The following is a 24,585-nucleotide window of genomic DNA, read 5'->3' on the forward strand; positions in this document are numbered from 1 at the left end:
AAGTTTAATGCAGGCAGAAAATTATTAAATTGGAGATTTGGATACAAGTCAATTGTGATATGCTACATTTCATCTTGAACAGTCTAGCATAATTAATGGGAAACCAAGGTGAGATTTTCGGGTGGAATGAGGAATAAAGGATTTTATCCCTACAAGAATAATTTTATTGACACGATCAGAATAAACACTGGGATCAGAAGATTTAAAACAGTAAGACAACTAAAAAAAAAGAACAGAAATCAAGCAGATCTTCACATTTTGCATTCTCAAATATGCAAAAAATTATGCAAAGCAACATGAGGGTGTGTGTGTGTGTGTGTGTGTGTGTGTGTGTGTGTGTGTGTGTGTGTGTGTGTGTGTGTGTGTGTGTGTGTGAGAGAGAGAGAGAGAGAGAGAGATTCTATCTGAAAAAAGACCATCACCAAGTTGTGATCTGTCACAACTCAGTCCTTTACACATTCAATTAACATTGACTGTGTAAAACTGAAGAGCAGTTGGTGAAGACGGGATCAAGGCTGTTAGGAGTGTGATTAAATATTATCTGGTACTCTGATTGGTAAAAACAAGTAGTGTAAGGTCATAATTTCAGAAGCCTCAGCATCTCAACCAGCTGGGACTGTGTAATTAGAAGTACGTAATCATAATTATTATATGTAATTAGTAAACAATCTTCCTTTGAGTTATATTGATCATGCAGGAGCACTGTTCATAAATGTTTTCTTACAGTGAAATAATAAAAAATATGGATGAGAAAGAACAAAAACAAGAAAAAAGAAAGTCAAATTGAAAGCAACTTGCTCAGTGCTGGAGCTGGTAAGTACATCTATAGTAGTGGTGAGCAACCCTTGTGGCATGGGGGTATTTCAGGAGGGGAAAAAAAATTGCAGAGTGCATTATAAATGAATATCTATATATATATATTTTTTTTATTTATTTACCATTAATGACAGCTTTGATCAACTGTATTTAGGAAAACATTGGAAGTGCTTATTTTCAATGTTTTCACACTTACACACCGCCATTCTGTTGTTGTCTGCAACCTAACCAAAGTAGCAAATCCAAACACCAAGACAGTATTTTGTGCATCAGGCAACACAGCGACAATCCCAAGGCAGAACAAACTGGTCCCACAGGAGGTAGTTATTATCAGTGACTCTGGCAGGGAAATGGGAAATACACCAATGAGCCAAAATGTTATAACCACCTACCTAATATGATGCTGGTCCTCCACGTGCAGCCAAAACAGCTCATACCCAGCGAGGCATGGACACTACAAGGTTTCTAAATGTGTCTTGTGGTATCTGGTACCAACACGTAACCAGCAGATCCTTTTAACTCCTGTAAGGTCCGTGGTTGAGACACTGCAGATCGGAGTTGCTATTCCAACAAACTGTAGATCCTCGATGGGATTGATGTCTGGGGAATTTGGAGGCCAGGGCAATACCTGAAAGTCTTCCTCATGTTCCATGAACCAGTCTCAAACAACCTGGGTGGTGTGGCACGGCGCATTATCTTGCTGAAAGACAGCACCACCAGAGAGGAAGACCGATGCCACGAAAGGGTGTACCTGGTCAGCAATGATGTTTAGGCAGGTGGTAGACATCAGAGTGCCTGGCCCATGGATGGCTGGACCCAGGCTATCCCAGCAGAACATCGCCCAAAGCATGACACCGCTGCCACCGGCTTGTTTTTGTCCCACAGTGCATCCAGGCACTGTGGGACAAAAACAAGTATGTGTGCATCATTTATGTGTGCATTAAATGATGCACACATACCCGGGCATCCACATGTTGTGAAAGGAAATGTGATTCATTGGACCAGATGACCTTCTTCCAATCCACTTCAAAAGGTCCAGTTTTGATGCTTGTGTGCCCATTGTAGGCACTGTTGCCGGTGAACCATGGTTAGCATGGGCACTCAGAGCGGCCTGCGGCTACGCAGCCAGATTTTCAGCAGGGTTCGATGTACTGTGTGTCGCAACACATGACTCGCATCACCAGCATTCCAATTACTGACAAGTTGTGCCAGTTGCCCTTCTGTTGCCACATACCATCTGGGAGAGCCTTTGCTCACCTTGAGCATCGATGAGCCGTGATCGTCCAACACCTCGCCGGCGGTTCGTGGGTTCCCTCCTCGGACCAATCTAACCATGGATGACCGTGGGCATCCCAACAGCTGCACAGTTTTGGATATGCTCTGACCCAGTCGTCTGGCCATTACAATTTGGCCCCTGTCAAACTTGCTTAAGTCTGCTGCCTTTCCCATCTGAAGAACAAGAGTAACACTGATTATAGGAGCTCAGTATCGTGTTTTTTTACCATGTCCCAACCCGCACATGTGCCGAAGTTCACCTGCAGTTGCTTCGATTTGCATAAAGACTCGCTGGTCATAATGTTTTGGCTCATCGGTGTATATTGTGCAAAATGGCGAAGTAGAATAGGACCAGGTTATGTCTGCCAAGGCAAAAGTACATTTTGTTGTAGAGTAGATATCTTTTTAAGGGCATGAAAAGTGATAATGTTGTATACGTTGGCACAAATGATATTAAGAGTAAGAGGTCTGAGGACTTATTTAACAAGTACAGGGAAATCTTGAGAAAAAATTCAGTTATGATTAAATTAGAAAGTGTCTGTAATTCTGCTCAGACACAATAAGAGGGAGCACATGGTGAGAGCCTTGTCGATCAATTTGGCCCTGGAGAGACTGTGCAAGGCTCCTACAGTAGACTTTTTCACAGCATGGTCTGTGCTTGTCAACAGCAGAGACTGTTTTTACAGAGATGGGATGCACTTAAATAGGAGTGCAAGGATATTTGCTGATGCTATTGAGGCATCAGCAAATGTTAGGTGGGTCGAACAACTGCTAGGCTTGGAGGGGATACACATGCTAACAGATTAACAACAGCTGCAGGCATGGCTGAAAGTGATTCTTGCACTTAATCTACTGGAAGATACAGAAGTCTGGAAAGCAAGTTGTCAGGATTTTCAAAGCCTGCTGGGGGTCCTCATGGAACATGGGCTGTGCAAGGGTAACTAAGAGTAAGAACGAGTGCACATATACATGCATTTGCACTAATGTTAGAAGCATAGTAAACGAATTTGATAAATTTGAAATACTGGTCAAGTCATCAAATGAGGACACTGTAGGGATATCAAAGATGTGGTGTTACTCAGACATAACAGATGCGGGATTTGAATATAGAGAGTATAATGTGTATAGCACATGAGGAGGGAAGGGGTTATGCTCTTAGTTAAGGAGAATATTAAATCTAAGGCAGTGACTCCAGCTGACATGGGTGGCTAGGGCAATGTTGAGTCAGTTTGGTGTGACATAAGCAGTGGGGAATCAAAAATGAGAGTAGGAGAACATTATTGGCTTAATGATTGTGATGAGTGTAACAAACAACTATACAGAGAAATAGAGTGAGCCAGTAAATCAGAATATATTAAAATTACAATAGCAAGAACTTTTCTGGACTTACTGGATGACTATTTTCTACAGCAGTATGTTAGAGAAAGCAATACTCTTGCTCTGATCATCAGCAATAATGCTTCATGAATTAAGAATCTTCAAATAAAAACTACTAGAGACAGTGATCATAGTGTGTTGATATGGGATTTACTTAAAGTAGTACCTACTGTTCAGTACAAAGAGAAAAAGCTTTTGCTTCAAAAAGGTGACGATAATGGTCTCAGATGGATTTTAGGATGTATTCAGTGGGTCTAACTGATGAAATTCAAAATGGGAAGAATTCCGTAAAGCTACTAGGCTTTTTATACCAAAAAAGAGATAGTGTTTAAGGATCAGATCTAAATGGTTGTCAGATAACCTGATGAGATTAGTAGCCGAGAAGAAAAATTCATAAGACACTTACAAATTATCATAAGATATATAAAACTACAGTATATATAAAATATGTCTGCAATCAAGTCACAAAGTCGGTTAGGCAAGCTAAGGCACATTACGAGAATCCTCTGGTAAAGAAAGGAAAGCCTTCTTTAGTTATGTAAACAATATTGGGGGTGGAAGGAGACTAATCACATTGGCCTATTAGATATGAATGGTATAGCAATTGATAATCCAGTCAGGTTTCTGACAAACTAAAATTACAAACTACAGGAAACTACAAACTAAAATATCAAATTACAGGAAGCTATATGATTTTGTGATAGAGATGGAAGTGGAACAGAAATTGTTGAAACTAAACATAAAAAAAGTTCTTATGGTGGATGGGATCTACCCAATTATATTAAAAGAAGCAGCAAGGGAGGTAAACAAATCCTTAGCCATAATTATGAGAGCATCTTTGGATTCAGGGAAGGTCTTTGTGGACTTGAGATGTGTAAATGTATCCCAATTCCCAAAGGGAATCAAAGGGTGATATGAGTAATTACAGAACCTGTAAGCTGAACTTCTGTTCCTGGGAAAATAATGGGGTTACTAGTTAAAGAAGTAATGCAGCATCATCTACACAAGACTGCAATAATACTTCATACACAGCATGGGTTTGTTAAGGGAAAATCTTGTCCAACTAATCTGACTGGATACTACGATGTGGTCACAAAGGAACTAGGTGCAAAAAATATTTTTGATATCATATCCTTGGATTTCAGGAAAGTTTTTTGATACCGTTGTACATAAAAGACTATTGTACAAATTGGAGCAATGTGGTATTAAGGGCAAGCTGCTGCTTTGGATAAAGGGTGAAAGAAGACAGAGTGGTTATCAATGGACAGTGCTCTTCATGGACTAATGTAATTAGTCGAGTTTCCCAGGGCACTGTGCTTGCCCATTGTTGTTTTCTGTATTTATTAATGATACTGATGAAGGTATATCAAGCTTAATGTCTAAGTTTGCAGATAATACAAAAGCTAGGCAGGATAGTTAATGACAGTAATCAAGGTACAAATATGCTCTTGCAACAAGATATAAAAAATAGGCATGTAAGCTGAGAAATGGTAATTGAAGTTTAACATTGACAAATGCAAGGTATTGCATATGGGTAGCAGTAACTCCAATTAACGTACCAGCTGTATGGTATTACATTCAAGATAGTGGAAAATGAAAAAGCAGTGCAGATCGGCTGCCATGACAGCTCATGAACATTTGTCAATGACATACAGGAACTTTGTTAGCAGGGATAAGGAGGTGATTATTTAATTTGTAAAAAGCCTTGTATGGTCGCATCTTGAGTACTGTTTACAGGCTGGGAGGCCTCATTTTAGGAAGAACGTAGAGCTGCTGGAAAACATGCAGAGAAGGTCAATGAGATTGGTGAGGGGAAACAAAGGGGTGCTCTTACCAAGAAAGAGCTTCAGTTCTGCAAATTGCAGCATCTAGAGCAGTGTTTCTCAACCTGTGTGCCGCAAGTATGCTGTAGAAAATACAAATAAAAAAAAAAAATGAATAAATCCTAGTTTTACAATAAAAATTAATTCAAATAAAAAATTATTTTATTTACGCTGTGCCAATGCGAGCCTCTTCTGGCGGTCAATGTGATGTCATGTTTAATTCCTATCACTAGAATTGTTCACCTTTATTCCGCCATTCTTATCACTTGAGTCTCTCCCATTGCATTTTGTAGTTGTATAAGTGCAATTTGTAAGCTGCATAGTAAGAATTAATTTTGTTTTAAAAGTACTTTTTATGTTTTTATCTCTAAAACGTCACATTTAGTTAATTTGTATAGAACGGGTATTTTCAATTAACTGTATTAGTTTCTAGAAGTAATTTTATTTTTTTTTTAGAAATTATTAGCAATGGATAAATACAGTAAACCCCCGCTATTCGCAGGAGTTACGTTCCTGAGAAATGCCGCGAATACTGAGTTATGGCTCCCATACTAATAAAGGGGTTCCATTCCAAAGTATGAAATATATAAGAAAAACTAGTGAGACTAAATTTAATTCACAAATGTGATCATAATGAACGGCGCTTACTACATATCGTATAGTGAATGGTACTTAACTACGGTGAGTCCATTGTAACGTGATTTGATCGTACAGATAATCAATCGTAAAGCTGTATTTTAAGCTATTTACGTGAAACTTCGCATAATTGGGGCAGCTGCTTAATCGGACCAAAATGCTCTAGTCCCGAAGTGTCCCAAATAACCAGAATCGAGAGAGTGTGTGTGTGTGTGTGTGTGTGTGTGTGTGTGTGTGTGTGTGTGTGTGTGTGTGTGTGTGTGTGTGTGTGTGTGTGTGTGTGGAGAGAGAGATATTATATATATATATATTAGACAAATGTAACTACAACGGAATAAAAATGAGAATGCCTACAAAGTTAAAGCAGATTACCTGAAATTAAATAAAATTAAGATTAACATAAAAATAATAAAAAAAATTACAGCATTAAGTACTATTTTATTTTTTATTAATTTTTTTATGTTAATCTTAATTTTATTTAATCTTTTTTTTACTTTGCAGGCATTTTCAATTTATGCCATTGTAATTACACTTGATGGGTCAGCACCACTACCCAATACACTGATCATATACATTTCTCTATTGACATTTGCCATTATGGTTGCTGGGTATTTCTGCTATAACTAGTAGTGCCTCAGATCCATAATCCAGTTTAATAAATTAATATTTTTTCATTCTTTTTAGACTCTCAGTTTTGTCACTACATCCTATAATTTTTATTTATAATATTTATATTAAGATTAACATTATATCTTAATATTTATATATATATATATATATATATAAAATATATATTTATAATATTTATATATATATATATATAAAATATATATTTATAATATTTATATATATATATATATATAATTTATATATATGTATATATAATATATACGAGTATAATTGTGATTGTAGAGTGACGCAAAATTTTTGCGTCTTGAAAAGTGTGCCGCAACAATGAAAAGGTTGAGAAACACTGATCTAGAGAGTAGGAACTTGCAAGGTGATCTCATTGAGGCAATGAAGGCTTTGAATGAACAAAGCAAGCTCAATGCAAATGAAATTCTTCCTATTGCTCAGACTATGCACATGAGGGGACATAAACTCAAATTGAGAAAGGATTATTGAATAACAGATGTGCAGTAGTTTGCCTTCAGCAAGCAGGTGGTTGATTGTTGGAACAAACTTCCATTTGCTGGGTGTGGAAGTGAATAGTTTAAATAAATTCAAGGAAGAGCTAGACAAACTACTGGAGAGGATGGACAGGGATGTAGGAAGTTTTTTTGGCTGATGCTACATAAGCTTGCTTTCTTGCAACGTTCGCCACTGCTAAGACTAATACTAGCATTATTTTTATAAAAGATTAAACTTATGTTTTATTTACATTTTTGTATTAAACATATTTATATTTTCAGCAAGACAACATACAATTAATATTTTTAGAAGAATATAATAATTTGTCAACTTTAATATTGTTTTGCAATTTGTTCATGAAATGAATTCATGAGCCACATTCTAAAGCTAGATAAGCCATATTTTACTCATCAGAGATGTAGTAGTAGAGACATGTGATGCAAGAAAGCGAGCTTATGTAGCATCAGTCAAGAGAAAAAAAAAAAACATTTCACACATTCATTCCCCCTAAACGTTTGTCCAGTTCCTCCTTGAATTTACTTAAACCATCAACTTCCATAACGACAGATGGATGTTTGTTCCAGCAATCAACTACCCACTCGCTAAAGGCAAATTTCCACACATCTGTTCTACAACTGTCTTTCCTCAATTTGAACTTATGCCCACTCACATTCATAATATGAGCAAGAGGAAGAATCCCATCAGAATCGAGCCTACTCAACCCATTCAAGGCCTTATACACCTCAATCAGATCAACTCGCAAGTGCCCAGTCTCCAGATGCTGCAGCTTGCAGAACTTAAGCCTTTCTTGATAAGAAGACCCCTTCATTCCCCTTCTCTATACTTGCTCAAGCAACTCTACATACTTCCTAAAATGAGGAAGACCTGTACGCAGTACTCAAGGCTTGGCCTACCCATTGCCTTATACAATGGAATAATCACCTCCTTTTCCCTACTAGCAAAATTCCTGTATATCACTGACAATATCCTATGACTTGCTCTGGCAGCCTATCTGCACTGCTCACAAAACTTCATATCTGACTGCACAATTATTCCCAGGTCGTTTACATTTTCTACCACACAGTACGTTTCTCAGGGTTTACTTCTACCCATATACAGTACTTTACATTTGTCAATGTTAAACTTCAGTTGCCACTTCTCAGGCCATCTACCCAACTTTTCTAGATCCTGTTGCAGTAGCATAATGTCATTAACAACCCTGCCAACCTTTTTATCATCTGCAAACTTAAACACTAAGCCTGATATACCTTCATAAATATCACTGATAAGTAAACAAAACAACAGTGGGCCCAACACCGAACCCTAGGGGACTCCACTAATAACATTACTCCACGAAGAGCAGTGTCCACTGATTACCACTCTGTCTTCTCCCACTCAACCACCCTTTTATCCATTGTAGAAACTTGTCCTTAATACCATACTGCTCCAATTTGTACAATAGTCTTCCATGTACAACAGCATCAAAAGCTTTCCTGAAATTCAAGTATAGATATAAAAATTATATTTTTCATACAGTTCCTTTGTAACCACATCATAGTATCCAATTCAATTGGTAAGACAAGACTTTCTCTTAACAAACCCATGCTGTGTCTGTATTATTACTGCAGTCTTGTCTAGATGATCCTGCAATGCTTCTTTAACCAGTGATGCCATTATTTTCCCCGGAACAGAAGTTAAACTAACAAATATGTAATTACTCGTGTCACACTTTGATCCCCCTTTGTGAATTGGGGATACAGTTGCACATCTCCAGTCCGTGGGGATTTCTTAATCGGTATGAAAAGTCTAATGGCTTCCACGGTTAATTCCTTGAATGCCTCCCATTTAGAATTTTCTGTTGGTAACATCATCACCAGTTGGTCCCACTGTATAAAATTTAAAACTGTCTGAGACCACTGTAGTCACCTTTATTAAAACAAAAACCCATCTCTTTAATCCTGATGGTAGTTATATCTTTAAATAAATCCCACATCGTTACACTGTGATCAGTGCCAACCAGTGGTTCCTTTATCTGCAAATTCTTAATGCATGAATAATCACTGCTGATAACCAGATCAAGAGTATTACTCTCTCTAGTTGCCTCTCGAACATGCTGCTGCAGAAAACCATCATCCAATAAATCCACAAAATTCTTGCTAGTGTGGAAGTGTCCAACCCACAAGTTCTAGTCAATATCTGGGAAGTTAAAATCCCCCATTATAAGATATTCTGATTTATTGGCCCCTCTATTTTTCTGTACAATTGTTCTTTGTACTCATTAGGCCTAATGACCCAAAAACACACTCCTACTCTCATATTTGCTTTCCCAGTGCTTGTACAGGGAAAGCAAACATTTTTGCTATGTACAAATCAAGCCAACATTAGAGTATGTGGGATTCTTTTAGAAAACTGATTGACATTTAGTGTTAACAATGCTCCTATTATCACAAGCCTAAAAACTAGAGTAGCAAGGATATTATCAAAATATATAATTCTAAGCAGTTGGTTTTTATAGGCTTTCCTTGTTACTTGATTAATTTGTGTGCTGTAAAAGAGGAACTGCATGCCTTCCTCTGCAAGTGAGTGAACATTTGTTAGATATTTACTACTATTTGGAACAGAGCACAAAAAAAGGAAAGACAGACTGAAAACAGTTTCAATTAATACATGCCACTAAAGTGAAAAGGTTTGGTTCTGAAGCATGTGTGTATGCATTGGTTGTCTTTGGCTAAACATTTAACTAGTCGTCTGATAAAACAGTGGCAACCTCTGACAAAGTTTATTTAAAGAAGGGGTTAAAAGTGCCGAGAAAAGCCATGTGAACACTTTTCAAAGGCACTAAGTTGGGAAAAAAAAAAAAAAAAGCAACAAGCAATCACCAGTGGATAGCACAAACTCATGTCCATCTTTAATTTATGATTACAAGAATTGTGAAAGAAAAAAAAACAAAAAAAAAAAAAAACAGGTTCATCCTAAAATATATGAAATGTTTTACAAAACTGAACAAAAGTAGAAAGTATTAGTAAATTTTCATATCTAGATCTAATGGATAATAATTTTTCACAATTAACAGATTTTCAGTATTTTATGTTAACAGAGAACACTGAAAATCTGTCGCTCTGATTCTTGCTTTATAAAAATCAAAAAATTATATTTAACAAACTCAATAATGAACATATACATATTACATTCAAGAATACAAAAAGTAAAATAAAGTTTACCAAAAGGATTCCTGATCCATGTTACAAAGTGACGAGGCTGCAGTGTGTAGCGAACAACTCCTGTAACAACATAGTAATTTTCTTTAAAAGTGAAATCATATGAAGGAATGTTTGCACTTGGCAATCCTTTCATAAAATGTATCAAGAAGCTCTCTGGTAAGCTGAAAGATGAAAAATAAAAACATTAAAGCTATGACTGAAAATAAATCACAAATGAAGTTTGAAAATAAATTAGAATGAAAGAATACACACCTAGTTCTCTAGATCAGGGGTGGCCAACTTAATTTGTGATATACTTTTTTTCTTCAAAATGTGCTGTGATCTACCATCTCAAGAATTTCATTGCACATGGTTATAAAAGTTAATCAACCAATATTGAAAAATGTTGTTTATAAATTTTTAAATTAAATACAATTCAGAATTCTTATTTTAAATTCATATGTATTTAAATTTTTAATTTATGTGTCTTCACGTCATCTTCAAGTTTGTGTCTTCACGTCATCTGCCAAGCTTTCAAAATCGGGGATATACTGTGATAAGGCCAATCATAAAGAATCTTCTGTATGCAAGTCTGTAAGAGTAGAGCGATTCTTTGTCTTTGTTTGTTTCAAATACAAAAAGGCCGATTTACATAGATATGTGGAACCAAAACAGGAATTTAAAAGTTCACTGCATTTTTTTTTTAAACATTTGAGTACTTTTCTCGACAAACATATTTCCAAGTCTTTTTCTGATGATCTGACTTTTAAGAAGATATCGTCTCACAATGTAATAATTTCATTTTCAAGTAAAATTTTCTCCATGTGAAAAATCTCAGCGATTTTTTTCTGCAATTTGTTTCGTATCTAAGTCGACATTAAATGGATTAGAAATATATTGAAAAATGTCTGCAATTGTTTTAAAATCACTGAATCCAGTTTCAATATCATCCACAACCTTTTCAATTTCAGAAACATATTTCTCACTATTAAATTCAAAACAGGATATTTTTGCAAAATGATTGATTTTTTTTCCTTTGAGATCCTTAGCTATTGCCAAAAATTGATATTTATATGCAGAAATACTACTAATCATGTTACCCACATTTTTATTTTTTCCTTGTAATTCCAAATTCGGTTCATTTTTACTGGTAAAATCTGCCAAAAAAGCCAGATCACACAACTACTCTGTATCTTGTAGCTGCTGATAATCATATCCTTTGTGATCAAGAAATTTTTTCATTTCATTAAGCAAATTTCAAAAATCTCGGTAGAAACTTACTCCAACTCAGCCACCTGACGTCTGTGTGTAATATCGGATCTGGTTTATTTTCATTGAGTTGCATTTTGAAAAGTCTTCTTTGAAGAGATTGTCCTCTGATGGAATTCATGATTTTGAAAGCTATGTCCATAACACTTTTAGTATTTAATCTTTTGCTGGCTAACCATGATGGTGGTGGTTGATACAGTGGTAACTCAAAAAATCTGGGAATTCATCATTCTTTTGGCACAATGTGATGAATCCATTAAGATGCCCCGTCATTGCTTTAGCTCCATCCATTGTTATTGATATGAGCTTAAATAGTGGTAATTTAATTTTTTCAATAAAATTTTTGGATGTGTTGTGTATATCAAGACCTCTAGTTCATTCTTTTAACGAAACCATACCTAGAAGTTCTTCTCTAGTGGCAGAATCATCTAAAACCAAACGAATAAAAACAAGCAATTGAGCTGTGTCCATAGCACTTTTAGTATTTAAAGAGAATCCGTTATTTCTAAAAAATGCATCTTTTTCTGATGAATTGACCATCAGAAAATAGTTTGCATTTTTTTGCAAGACGATTGACTTCAGATGCTACAGTTATTGCTTTAGATTGTAAATGGTGTCATGAAGAAATTTTGTTGTGCAAATAATCTGGATTTAAGTTCTTTTAATTTATTTTTTCTAAGGTCACTATTAGGCAGAAAATCCAATTGGTATTTACCATGGTGTGCATGGAATGCCTTTCTAAATTTCCTTTTTTGGGTATAGCCACGGAAGCATTGCAATTCAAACAACATTTTTCTTTTATCATTACAAAAAAGTATTCTAGTTCCCATTCTTGATGAAAATGATACGTTTTACTCTTTTTCGTAGTATTCATTTTAAATCAAGAGGTATTAAATTAACATATAGGTACTGGCCAGTTATTAATATTATGTAATCTAAATAAGAATTCAACACATACACTATGCTCTCCACAACGTAACTGCATAAATTTTCACTTGATAAGACTAGCGGCTGCACAGCCACAAGAGTAGTCACGTAGTTCAATGGATTTGTAAAAAGCATATGCAATGGGGTGCATAATAATAATAATAATAATAATATTTAGATTTTGACTAATCTATTTTTTATATATATTTAAAACTTGCCGTGATCAAACGAAATTAAAGCCGCGTTCGACTTGTTGGCCACTCCTGCTCCAGATCAAAGAAAAACTTCAATAGTTATTTTTACAATCTCAACAAACTTCAATGTTCACCTTATAAGGTTCACATAACATCCAAGTCCTGCTATATAATTCTGTGATGATCTGTTAAGTGCAACTACCTTCTTGTTGTGGAGCTATATTAAAGAGTAAATGTATGAGGTATGGCTAGAAAATTCCTGGAATGACTTTATAAGTTAAAACTGAACTACTTGCTATTTATTTGCTTTTGTCTCCTTAAAAGTAATTCCACTGGGCAGCTATATGTGAAGCCATTCTCTTCTGTCATACTTAGATGCATTTTTATTTATTAATTCTTGTGCCCTTAACTATATCGCTTGTCTGAAGATAATGCTGCTGCTATGGTATACCACAAAAATTGTGTTGCAGCAATGTTAAAAGATAAGAAAAAAGGTCCACTGTTATAGACTGTCTTTGTTAAAGAGCCAAATGTGTTCCCTTTTCTTCAAAAAGTATCTCTTCCTTACATTACTCACCTGCTCAATTAGACTAAATATATTATTCACAGAACAGCATAAATTTTCTAACAAGACCACACATAGTCTGATGAGAGAGACCAGTAAGTCTTGAAATGGCTGTCATTATGGTGTCTTAAGTTTTAAATAATGAATTCATCATTGTAGTGATGAATATAACAAAAATACCATTTAATATCCATTAATACCATTTAATGTTATTATCCATTTAATACAACACTATAGTTATATTAAAGTCTCATGGGGGATACATGATGCTATACATACCCCGTGACTGCAACCTGTCTTGCATTGTGTGTATTTGAGTAATGGGCCCAAAAATGCACAATGCGAGATAAAACCTGTATGCTTCCACAAAAATGTGTGCAGCCTACTGATAACTGAAGTATAAATATATTGGCTGCCAAAAATAATTATAATAAATCTGTAAACTCCTCTAGCCATCTTGGGGCATACTGCAGTATATTATTATTTTTTCTCTTCACACTATTATTACAATTGTTTTTCCAGTAAAAAAAATTTGTGAAACTGTATTGATCATTTTATATTGTGCTTTGGCTACTTTTCTTTTAATCTTAACTCAACTCAATTACTGCACTTTATCGGTAATTAATGTATGACCTTTTTAACTTCTCAATTAAACAATTTAACACTTTCATTGCTGGCGTTTGTTTCTGAACTGGGATTGAAAACTGTGTCAATCTCTGAAATGGATTGGAAAGGAAGAAATATTTTTGGGCTTTCTTCTCACTATGACTGAATTAATCAGCCTCCAGTGAAGGTTGCTTGATAAAAATGTCCAGTTTTCCTTCTGACAAATTGGAAGAAAAAGTTCTAGAAGTAGGGTGGTTTCCTCTCCTTGTGGACTAAAAACCCAATGCTGTATATTTGCAGAAGGAAGCATGGTTGGGGTTAAAAGTAAAAAAAAAAAAATTCCATCACTAATAACTACAAAAGTAAAAATAACAATACCCCATTAAAACACATACAAAAAAGAAACCACACTGCAATTGAATATATTGCTAATAGCAAAATATTAATATATTGCAATAGCAATATATTAAATTTGTACTAGTCTGGCTAGATTTATATTAAATTATTATAAAATTTATATGTTGCAACACACTGCAGTTTTTGAAGTGAAACTTCTTTAGGCACACCCCAGGCAGTTTTGGACATGGGAGTAACTTGCATCCGTAAAATAACAAAAACTGCAATGAAAATGCCCACCACTGTACCACTCCATACCAGGCATGGGTGATGAGGTGCCGTACATAGCAATGAGGCAACTAGTACCCCTACAGCACAGCCACGGTCTAACTCACACAAGTTATACGTTTATGTTTTAAGTCGCTATATCTCAGCTTCTAGCAGTCAGATTTTAAAAATTTGAAAACCAAAATATCTCTTTCGTCATTCTCTACCGTATTCCATAAAAAATTGAGAGAAAAAAAATTTATAATTCAACGTGTCAAAGACTAATAGTAAGTGTTGTAAGGCGTATAGAACACATATACGTGCAATGCATTTCAAAGGATTCTAAAGAAGTTTCACTTAACTTGCACTATGCATGCTCAGCACATACACATATTTTTTATATATATACACTGAGTGATCACTGAATTATGGCCACCTACTCAATACTTCGTAGGTCCTCCTTTTGCTATCAGTACAGCAACTACCCAACATGGCATTGATTCAACAAGATGTCGGAAGCATTTGGGAGGTATGGCCAAGCAAGCTGTGCTCAGGCATGGAGGTGATTGGTGTATCCAGACGCCTGATATGCCTTTCCATAGTGTCCCACAAGTGCTGTATGGGATTGATATCAGGGGAGTTCACAGGCCAATCAATATGCTGCAAGTCAGAACTGTGTTCCTCAAACAATTTCTGCCTTCCTGCACAACAAGTGCCTGATGGCTCGGCACATTGTCATCTAGGAAGACACCATCGCCATTTGGGAAAAAGTGTAACATAGCGGGGCGTACACAGTCAGCAAGCAGTTGATGATAGCGGAGACCACTGATATGTTGTTCCACATGCACCAGGGGTCCAAGTTCCTGCCAGTGAAACATGCCCCACACCATATAACTGCCTCCACCGGCCTGCACTTTTCTACCATTCATGATGGATCAAGAGCCTGATGTTGTTGATGCCAAATCCACGCACGACCATCCATTGTGTGAAGTAAATAACGTGACTCATCCGACCGGCACACCTTCTTCCAGTCTTCTAAGGTCCAACTTGCATGCTCTTTGCACCAGGTGAGTCTTTTACGCCAATGAACCTTGGTTAGGAGAGGATGCTGTAGGGGTCGTCTGCTGGTATAGCCCATAGGTGTGAGTGTGTGATGCATGGTCATGCCAAATATTATTCCAGGTTGGCCCATGCTGTATTGGGTAGTCAACTTTTCAACAGTGCTGCGCATGTACAAATCGTAGGACCCAGCACTCACCTCTAACATCAACCTTTCGCTGACCTTTGCGGTTTTGCCGTCAGGTCATTGTTTGACCATTTTGATGCCAGTCCTGATACACTTTAACTATGGTGGCTCTCGAACACCCCAACAGTTCAGCCGTTTGGGAAATCGAGGCACTAGCTCATCGAGCACCCACAATCTGTCCTTTATCAAAGTCCGATAAATCCTTCCTTTTACCCATCATGCTCGGAATATTACTACCTACTAACCACTGACACCTTAGCTATGCTACGTAGGTCGACTAACTCCGCACTCTCGCCTCATATGGTCAACGGGTCGCATTCATTTTTCATAGGAGTGGTCATAATTCAGTGATCACTCAGTGTGTATATGTATACACACCAGCAATTCCCACTTTCATCAGTATACCCTTTGACTTCTACTTATATTTGATGTCTAAATTATTCAACATACATATAATGTATTTTTTTATATAATATTTGTAAAATTCATCTAATCACCTACTGTAATGAAATTTAAAAATATTACCTATCAAACTTCAGAAACCTTTTCTGATTAACAGCACCACACTGAAAACAAGGGCGAAAAAAGTATGCATTATTCACTGTAAAGTCTGGACCGACATCAGGAAATGTTGGTATTATCTTCTTAAATCTGTTTTAAAAAAAGAGAAGTCATTAAAAAGAACATTTAATAATTTTAAAATGCACATAAGAGACTTAAAAACTTTTAATACTGAATTATTGATAAAGGCACTGGAAGAAAAATGCTGAAAATTTCAAAAATACAAATAAAATAATAAATAACAATAATTAAATAAATAAATAAAATAAATAAAATAATAAAAATTATTTAATTATATATATATATATAATCAATAACATACATATAATTATAAGCAATCCTTATATAAGCAATTGCTTATATAAGGATTGCTTATACATTGCGATAAAATTATATTAGCATGCACTGATTTTGATATATTAGATCTCCAGTTTGTAAGGCTGACTACATTATATTTAATCTTATTTTAATCATTAAATTACGTTCTCTGTCGGGTCAACGATGATTAATATATGCTTACATTTATATTTTACTTATATTTCTTACATTTGATTCTAATAATTCTAACATTTCTTAACTTTTTATTTACATTTGATTTATATTTGGCCTATACTGGTTTATATTTGGTTTAGATTTAAATTACTTAGCATATATTGATCAACACAGAAACAGAGAACCTCTTGTCATTTTTTGCCTTCAGTCTGGGTGGTTGGCCCCAGTTGAAGTCATCTAGATTGTCGGTAAAAAGCGATAATAATTAATTTTTTTTTTTTTTTTTTTAGGTCCCTGATGGTATTATTATTGGATTGATTTACTTTTTATAATAATTTTATATTATCCTTAATATTCTATACATATATATGCACACAGCCCTATCATTAATATTTGGGTAAGATGTGACTATCAACACACCTGTGTTGATAGTCACATCTTACCCAAACACCACTTGTCAGACAGCTATAAATATGCTCGTAGATCTTTGAGGAGACAATAGTACAACTGTGAATTCAAGGTGCCACTAACAACAGAGTTAACGAACTTCCAGCAGAGAATGATAACAGGGTGCCACAAACATTCAGTCTGTACATGACATATCAATGGCACTAAAGATCCCTAAGTTAACCAATGTTGAAGTGATCTGCAAATGGAAGCAGACTGCTGCTGAAACCATCACAAAATGACCCAGAAAATCTCCAAAGCTGATGGAAATAGACAGGAGAGCCTTGCAAAGAATCATCTGCTCAGAATGCAGGCCAATGCAGTACAGACAGGACCTTGGTGAGATGACTGGGACACATGTCAGCACCCCAGAACCTCAGTGAGATGTCTCACAGAGGTCATCTCACTGAGTGTGCAGGATTGTGCATGATATGGATTACCACAGTCATCCATCCAATCACTCCAACTAATGCCAGACATCACCTAGCTTGGCCTAAGGCTTAGCATTCTTAGAACTAGACTAATGGAAAGCTGTAATACATGGTACAAGTAATGGTACATGGTCTACCCTATCCGATGGACATGTTTGAGTATGGCAAGTGCAGGAGAAAGTAGTTGCTCTACTGCATCGTCTGACAATGAAGTTTGGCAGATGCAGCCTGAGTATGGGGCAGGTTTTCATGGTTTGGCTTGAGACCATTGTTTTGGACAAAAGCATGAATGTTGAGATGTACCTAGATGTCCTGGACAATAATGTATTACCCATGTTGTGGCAGCACATCACAAAAGGCCTGAACCTGTTTCAGCAGCTCAAGTCTACTTTCACCCTGCTCGCATTGTGAGAGACTGGTTTGAGGATATGGGCATCAAAAAATTGACCTGGCCAGCCCGGAGCTCTGGCCTCAATTCTATAGAGAACCTCTGGGATGAATCAGATTGTCTGATGTGTGAGGAAAAGACTGTCCAAAAAATGGAGCTGAACTGGCTACCACTTCGAAGACTGAATGGTGGGAGGGGGGATTCAAAATTTTAATTTCTGTTGACAGTGTTTTTTCTTTTTTTATGAAAGCTCCAATCACTAGGTATTATAACCTATAGTACTTAGTACCGTGCATGGGTTGAAGGTTGAGAAGATGAAAGACAATATTTGTTGACATTAGACTTGAACTTCTGTAGATTGTAATTTTCAGGAAATACATATATAGGAAGGTTGTTCCAGAAAATGGAAGTTGAATGAATAAAGAGAAATAAAAAAAAAAGTTGATTTTGTAAGTTCAGTTGTATCGTAAAAGGATGTTGACTGGTTGCGGCACATGTTCAGACTGCTTTGGAAGGGAGAGTGGGAATTATAGAAGAAAATTCAGAACAGCACACATGGAATTATCTATAGAAAAGGCATGCAGAAACAGAATATCTATGACACATAGTGGAGAGACTCTGTAAGAGATGAGTCATTAATTAACTTAACTTCCCTCTTTTGAATGGAATCTAGAAGCCTGAGAGAGGTTTTGGGGGCACCTCCCTATATGTAGGATGCGAGGACAACTGAGGTGCGAACAAATGTAAGCATGGGTCAAGGTGTGGTGCCAAACAACACGGTGGAATGCCACCCTCTGTGTTACCAGGCAACACTAGGTCACAGATGACTCTCACAACCGGTGCAGTACCACCACTTTGCTTATTGGAGTCGAAGTGGTGGAAGACATGTTTAGTCTCCAGAGCAAAGCTCCAGCAACCCCAATCTCTTCCATCATGCAGTATGATTGATGTGTTTGAGGTTATGATGGACATCATGGTGAGATCCAATGTTCATTACATTTTGAGGATACAGCTCTAAATGGTGTGTTTGCAGGCCAGCCACTAGTTAGTACAAAGGATAGAACCTATTGGTAACTCTGTACAAGGCTTCTGGATCAGCTAATGTATACTTTTGCTGCCTCTAATGTGGAAGACAATGACTGGAGGGAGACAGAGTAGTGTATATGGGGGAGGGGGATTGCCACCTTTTCTTACTTCTGAGTACTGAGAATTCCAAGAATTGCCAAACTAATAGAACAAACTTATCTGTGAAAAAATCTAAACCTTCCAAACACTTCCTCATTCATTTCACAAATATACATCTTCACAGTTCTATCACACTAATGCTCATTTCCACTTACAGTCTGACAAACCCCATGTACTTTTTCTGACAGAATCCCAGTTATCAATTGATTCACCACTGATGAACTCAGTTGTCTGAATGTTCCACTGTACGATTCCTTTTGTTTCGAAGGTGGTAAACACGGTCACTGTAGAAAAAAAGCTGTGAATTAAGGTTGAATTTGAAACTGTCTACAATTCTACCCAGACACGATGGGAGGGAGTATATGATGAGCATCTTGTCGATCAATTTGGCCCTGGAAGGATTGTGCAAGGCTCAAGGGGTAGATATTTTTTTCAGCCTGGTCTGTACTTGTTAACAGGAGAGACTGCTTCTACAGGGATGGGATACACTTAAATAGAAAGGGTGCAAGAATATTTGCTGATGCTATCGAGGCAGTGTTAGGTGGGTCGGAAAACTGCTAGATTGGGACTACTAGATTAACATTAGCCACTGGCAGAGGTGAAAGTGATTCTTGCACTGTTTCTATTGGAATGAGCAGCAGCCTGGAAAACAAGATGCAGGGTATTTCAGAGACTGCTGGGAGTCATTGCAGTACAAGTAAACACATGGGTTGTGTTAGGATAGCTAAGAATAGGAACAGGTGCATGTATACACCAATGCTAGGAGTTTGCTAAATAACTTTGAGATACTGCTCAAAACATCAAAGGCAGATATTGTTGGGATATCAGAGACGTGGTGTCACACAGATATAAGGAATGCAGAACTGGAATTTGGGGAGTACAATGCGCACAGGAAGGATAGGAAGGGAGAAGGGGTTATGCTATTAGTTAAGAAACACAAAATCCAAGGAAGTGAAGCCAGTCGAAATCACTGGACAGTGCAGTGTCGAGTCAGTTGGTGTGACAAGCATTGGGAGATCAAAATTGGGAGTAGGAGTGTGTTATAGGCCTAATGACTGATGAGCATAATAAGAAACTGTACAGGGAAATAGAGTGGGCCAGTAAATCAGAGTCTTATAATGGGGGATTTTAATTTCCAAGATATTGACTGGAATTTGTGGGTTGGTCACTCACACTCTAGCAAGGCTTTTGTGGATTTATTGGATGATCGTTTTCTGCATCAGCATGTTCGGGAGGCAACTAGAGGGAGTAATAGTCCTGATCTGATTATCAGTAGTGATTCTTCATGCATTAAGAATCTGCAGATAAAGGAACCACTAGGTGGCAGTGATCACAGTGTGCTGAAAGGGGATTTACTCAAAGAGTTAACTACCATCAGGGGTTATTTTGTTATTTGGTTTTTTTTAGAAGCATTAGCAACTAAGGCCATATTGCTCCGGGGATATGCGGTGGTCCTTCTCTGACCTTTCTGCATCCTCCGTATTTGGTGGACACGGGCTCGAACGACGGTCTAATCAAGAAGCGTGTGCTATGCACTGCTGCTCCTGCCCACCTGGCTACAGATGTGCCACCATCAGGGGTAAAGGGAAGGGGTTTTTGCTTTCGTAAAGGTGACTACGGTGGTCTGAGACAGTATTTAAATTCTATATGGTGGGACACACTGATGATGTTACCAACAGCAAATTCAAAATGGGAAGCATTCAAAGAATTTATGTTGGAAGCTACTAGGCTTTACATACCAACTAAGAAATATTGTTCAAGGTTTAGGCCTAAATGGATGTCAGATGAACTGAGACATGTGGAAGAGAAGAAAAATCATGGGATACATATAAATGAATGGGTGACATGGAAGCCTATGATAGATATAAGCTGGTCTGTAACCAAGTCACAAAGGAGATTAGGCAGGCAAAGGCAGATTATGAGAAATTTTTGGCAAAGGATGCAAAGAAAAACAACAAAGAGTTCTTTATCTATGTAAACTCTAGAAGGAAAGGGATTAATCAGATTGGTCCACTGGATATTGATGATTCAACTGTTGATGATCCTGCTCAGGTGGCTAACAAACTAAATGAGTATTTTGCATCAAAATTCACACATGAGGAGTTATTTAGGGAGGGGAATGCCAGAGGTGAATTGAACTGGCAGTGAGCTAGATGATTTTGTAATAACTGAGAGCAAAGTGGAGGAGAAATTGTTGAAGATAAACATAAAAAAGGCATCTGCGGTGGATGGGATCTATCCAATTATATTAAAGGAGGCAGCAAAGGAAGTAAGCAAACCCTTAGCCATAATTATGAGAGCTTCTTTGGACTCAGGGGAGGTACCCATGGACTGGAGATGTGCAAATGTGACCCCAATTCACAAAGAAGGATCAAAGGGCGACACAAGTAATTATAGACCTGTTAGTTTAACTTCTGTTCCAGGAAAATTAATGGAGGCACTGGTAAAAGAAGCACTGCAGGATCATCTATACAAGACTTCAGTTATAGCTCGGACACAGCATGGTTTTGTTAAGGGAAAGTCTTGCCTGACCAATTTGATTGGATACTATGATGTGGTCACAAAGGAACTGGATGCAGGGAATAACTTTGATGTCATATATTTGGATCTTAGAAAGGCTTTTGATACAGGAAGACTGCTGAACAAATTGGAGCAGTGTGTCATTGGAGGCAAATTGCTGCTGTGGATAAAGGGATTTTTGAGTGGGAGAAGACAGAGAATGGTAATCAATGGTCACTGCTCATTGTGGACTAATGTTATTAGTAGAGTCTCTCAGGGTTCATGTTGGGTCCATTGTTGTTTTCTGTATTTATAAATGATATTGATGATGGCATATCAAGCTTAATGTCCAAGTTTGTAGACAATACAAAGGTGGGTATGATTGTTAAGGACACTAAAGACAGTACGCTGCTGAAACAGGATCTAGAAAAGTTAAGTAGATGGGCCGAGAGGTGGCAAATGAAGTTTAAAATTGACAAATGTAAAGTACCACATATGGGAGGCAGTAACCCCAGAATAACGTATCAACTCTGTGGTACTACAGTGGTAGAGAATCAGAAGGACCTGGGTGTAATTGTGCAGGCAGATATGAAGTTTTCTGTGCAGCGCAGACTGTCTGCAAGAGTAGCTCATGGTGTCTAGTCAAAGATATACAGGAATTTTTCTAGCAGGGATAAGGAGGTGATTATCCTCTTGTATAAGGCAATGGTCAGGCCACACCTTGAGTTCTGTATACAGGTCTGGAGGCCTCATTTTAAGATGGATGTAGAGCTGTTGCAATGAGTACAGAGAAGGGCAACAAGATTAGTAAATGGAACAAAGGGTTGCTCTTATGAAGAAAGGCTTAAATTTTGCAAATTAAATAAAAGTTTAAATTTTGCAAAGCATTAACAAACCCTTCAAAGGTGCCATGAGAGACGAATGGAACCAATGGATGAAGTCTTCTGGGGACAAATTGACACAAGCAGGAAGACTGAAGAAACGAACTATAGGAGAAGTTTTTACCTGCGTGAAAAGATCCTTGGATAATATCAAAATTTAGATCGTTGTCAAGTCATTTAAGAAGTGTGGCATTTCAAATGCCATAGATGGAACTGAGGATGAGGCAATATATGAAGACAGTGATTCGTCATCAGACACAGATGAGGACAAGCTAATGGATAGGAGTTTTGACATTGATGAGGAGTTGTATGAATTTTATGATGAATAAAACTTGAGTTGAATAACTTTATGTAATACATTTTTTTTCAAATTTCGAGCCCCAAAGTTAAGGTGCTTCTTATACATGGGAGCGTCTTATACATGGGGAAATACGGTACATATTAATGCATTATGTATTTGCAAGTAAAATTTCTCAAGGGAACAAATTTTCCAATTATCAATGTTATACTTTGCCATACATTAGCAAAGGCACATGATGCAAGAAAGCAAGCTTATATAGCATCAGCCAAAAAAAAAAAAAAAAAAAAAAAAACCCTTATTTCACCCATCCACTCGCTCCAAATGTTTGTCAAGTTCTGTCTTGAATCTATTTAAGCTATCAACTTCTACAATGACAGATGGAAGTTTGTTCCAGCAATCAACCACCCACTGGCTAAAGGCAAACTTCCACACATCTATCCTACAACTGACTTTCCTCAATTTGAATCTATGCCCTCTCAGGCGATTATTCTGAGAAAGAAGAAGAATCCCATCAGCATTGAGCATGCTCAAACCATTCAGGGCTTTATACACCTCAATTAGATACCTCGCAGGTGCCTAGTCTCCAGACACTGTAATCTGTAAAACTTAAGCCTTTCTTCGTAAGAGCAACCCTTTGTTCCATTCACTAATCTTGTTGCCCTTCTCTGTACTCGTTCCAACAGCTCTACATCCTTCTTAAAATGAGGCTTCCAGACCTGTATACAGTACTAAAGGTATGGCCTGACCATTGCCTTATACAAGGGGATAATCACCTCCTTATCCCTGCTAGAAAAATTCCTGTATATCATTGAGAAGACACCATGAGCTGCTCTTGCCGACCGTCTGCACTGCTCAGAAAACTTCATATCTTCATATTATGGTAAGAACTAAATATGACTTGCTGTGCAGTATTTCAAGACAGTTAATGTTACTGGTGTTATTCATCCAAATGCCCTTTCATGGCATTATTTGTATTTTTGAATTACAGTACATAGATAAATTTGGAAAAAAATGTACATTTCACATTTGGGGTTTTTTCACCTAATTTGCTCAAAAGCAGGTCTGGACTTCTCAATCAACAAAAACATGACAATCACTTTCAAAGAATTAAAAAAGTTATAAGGTGCAGATCACACTATTGTAAACACAAATCAGACCATTGTAAGTAATAAAAACACATGGCAATTTGCTAGTGGTGTAAATACGAATTAACATAAGTCAAAGGATGTCTATAATTGTAATTACCTGCCCTGCTATTTAAAATCTTCAACCAACACTTTTTTATTTGTAATTTTAATTAGAAAGAGCAGCAGAAATTTTATTTTAATTTCTACTGCTCTTTCTAAGATATTAAAAATGGTTCTATTTCATTTTTTTTTGGCTAACAGAGTCAAATGCCTGTACAAATTTGATCATCCAACTTTTCAACTTAAATAATGACTACATAATTCTATGGATAATCCCCCTTCCCTGCACTGTATTTTACTTCTAGAAATAAATTTACAATCAGTGTTTAGCTACAGCTCACCACACCTTGTAGGTGATGGTGTCCTTTTTATTACATCAGCCTCGTGCATTAAAAAGGACACAAAGCGAAGGAGCTCCACAATTGTTTTTATTTTTATTAAAAACAATCTGATTTACACCAGTCTATAATTTCTGAAAAGAGTCAGCAAAGGCATTCAAAGTGATGAAGTTCATTTTTTTTTTGGGTAGTTGTTGGCGCATCGGC

At 36.9% G+C, this 24,585-nt stretch overlaps 1 protein-coding gene across 1 annotated transcript in view; it reads right to left on the reverse strand.

Annotated features, from left to right (window-relative positions):
* The window catches only part of LOC150077227 (uncharacterized), a 99,069-nt gene that overhangs the window by 25,262 nt on the left and 49,222 nt on the right, over positions 1 to 24,585 (reverse strand). Inside the window, exons 4-5 of the mRNA XM_090385821.1 lie at positions 16,194 to 16,319; positions 10,280 to 10,440 (exon numbers count right to left, since the gene is read on the reverse strand). Coding sequence (XP_090241947.1) covers positions 10,280 to 10,440; positions 16,194 to 16,319 — 287 coding nt within the window. The remainder of the gene's footprint in view (positions 1 to 10,279; positions 10,441 to 16,193; positions 16,320 to 24,585) is intronic.

This window comes from Mastigoproctus giganteus, chromosome 12 (genome assembly GCF_048544385.1).
Source record: "Mastigoproctus giganteus isolate SK-2022 chromosome 12, ASM4854438v1, whole genome shotgun sequence".
Classification (NCBI taxonomy): domain Eukaryota; kingdom Metazoa; phylum Arthropoda; class Arachnida; order Uropygi; family Thelyphonidae; genus Mastigoproctus; species Mastigoproctus giganteus.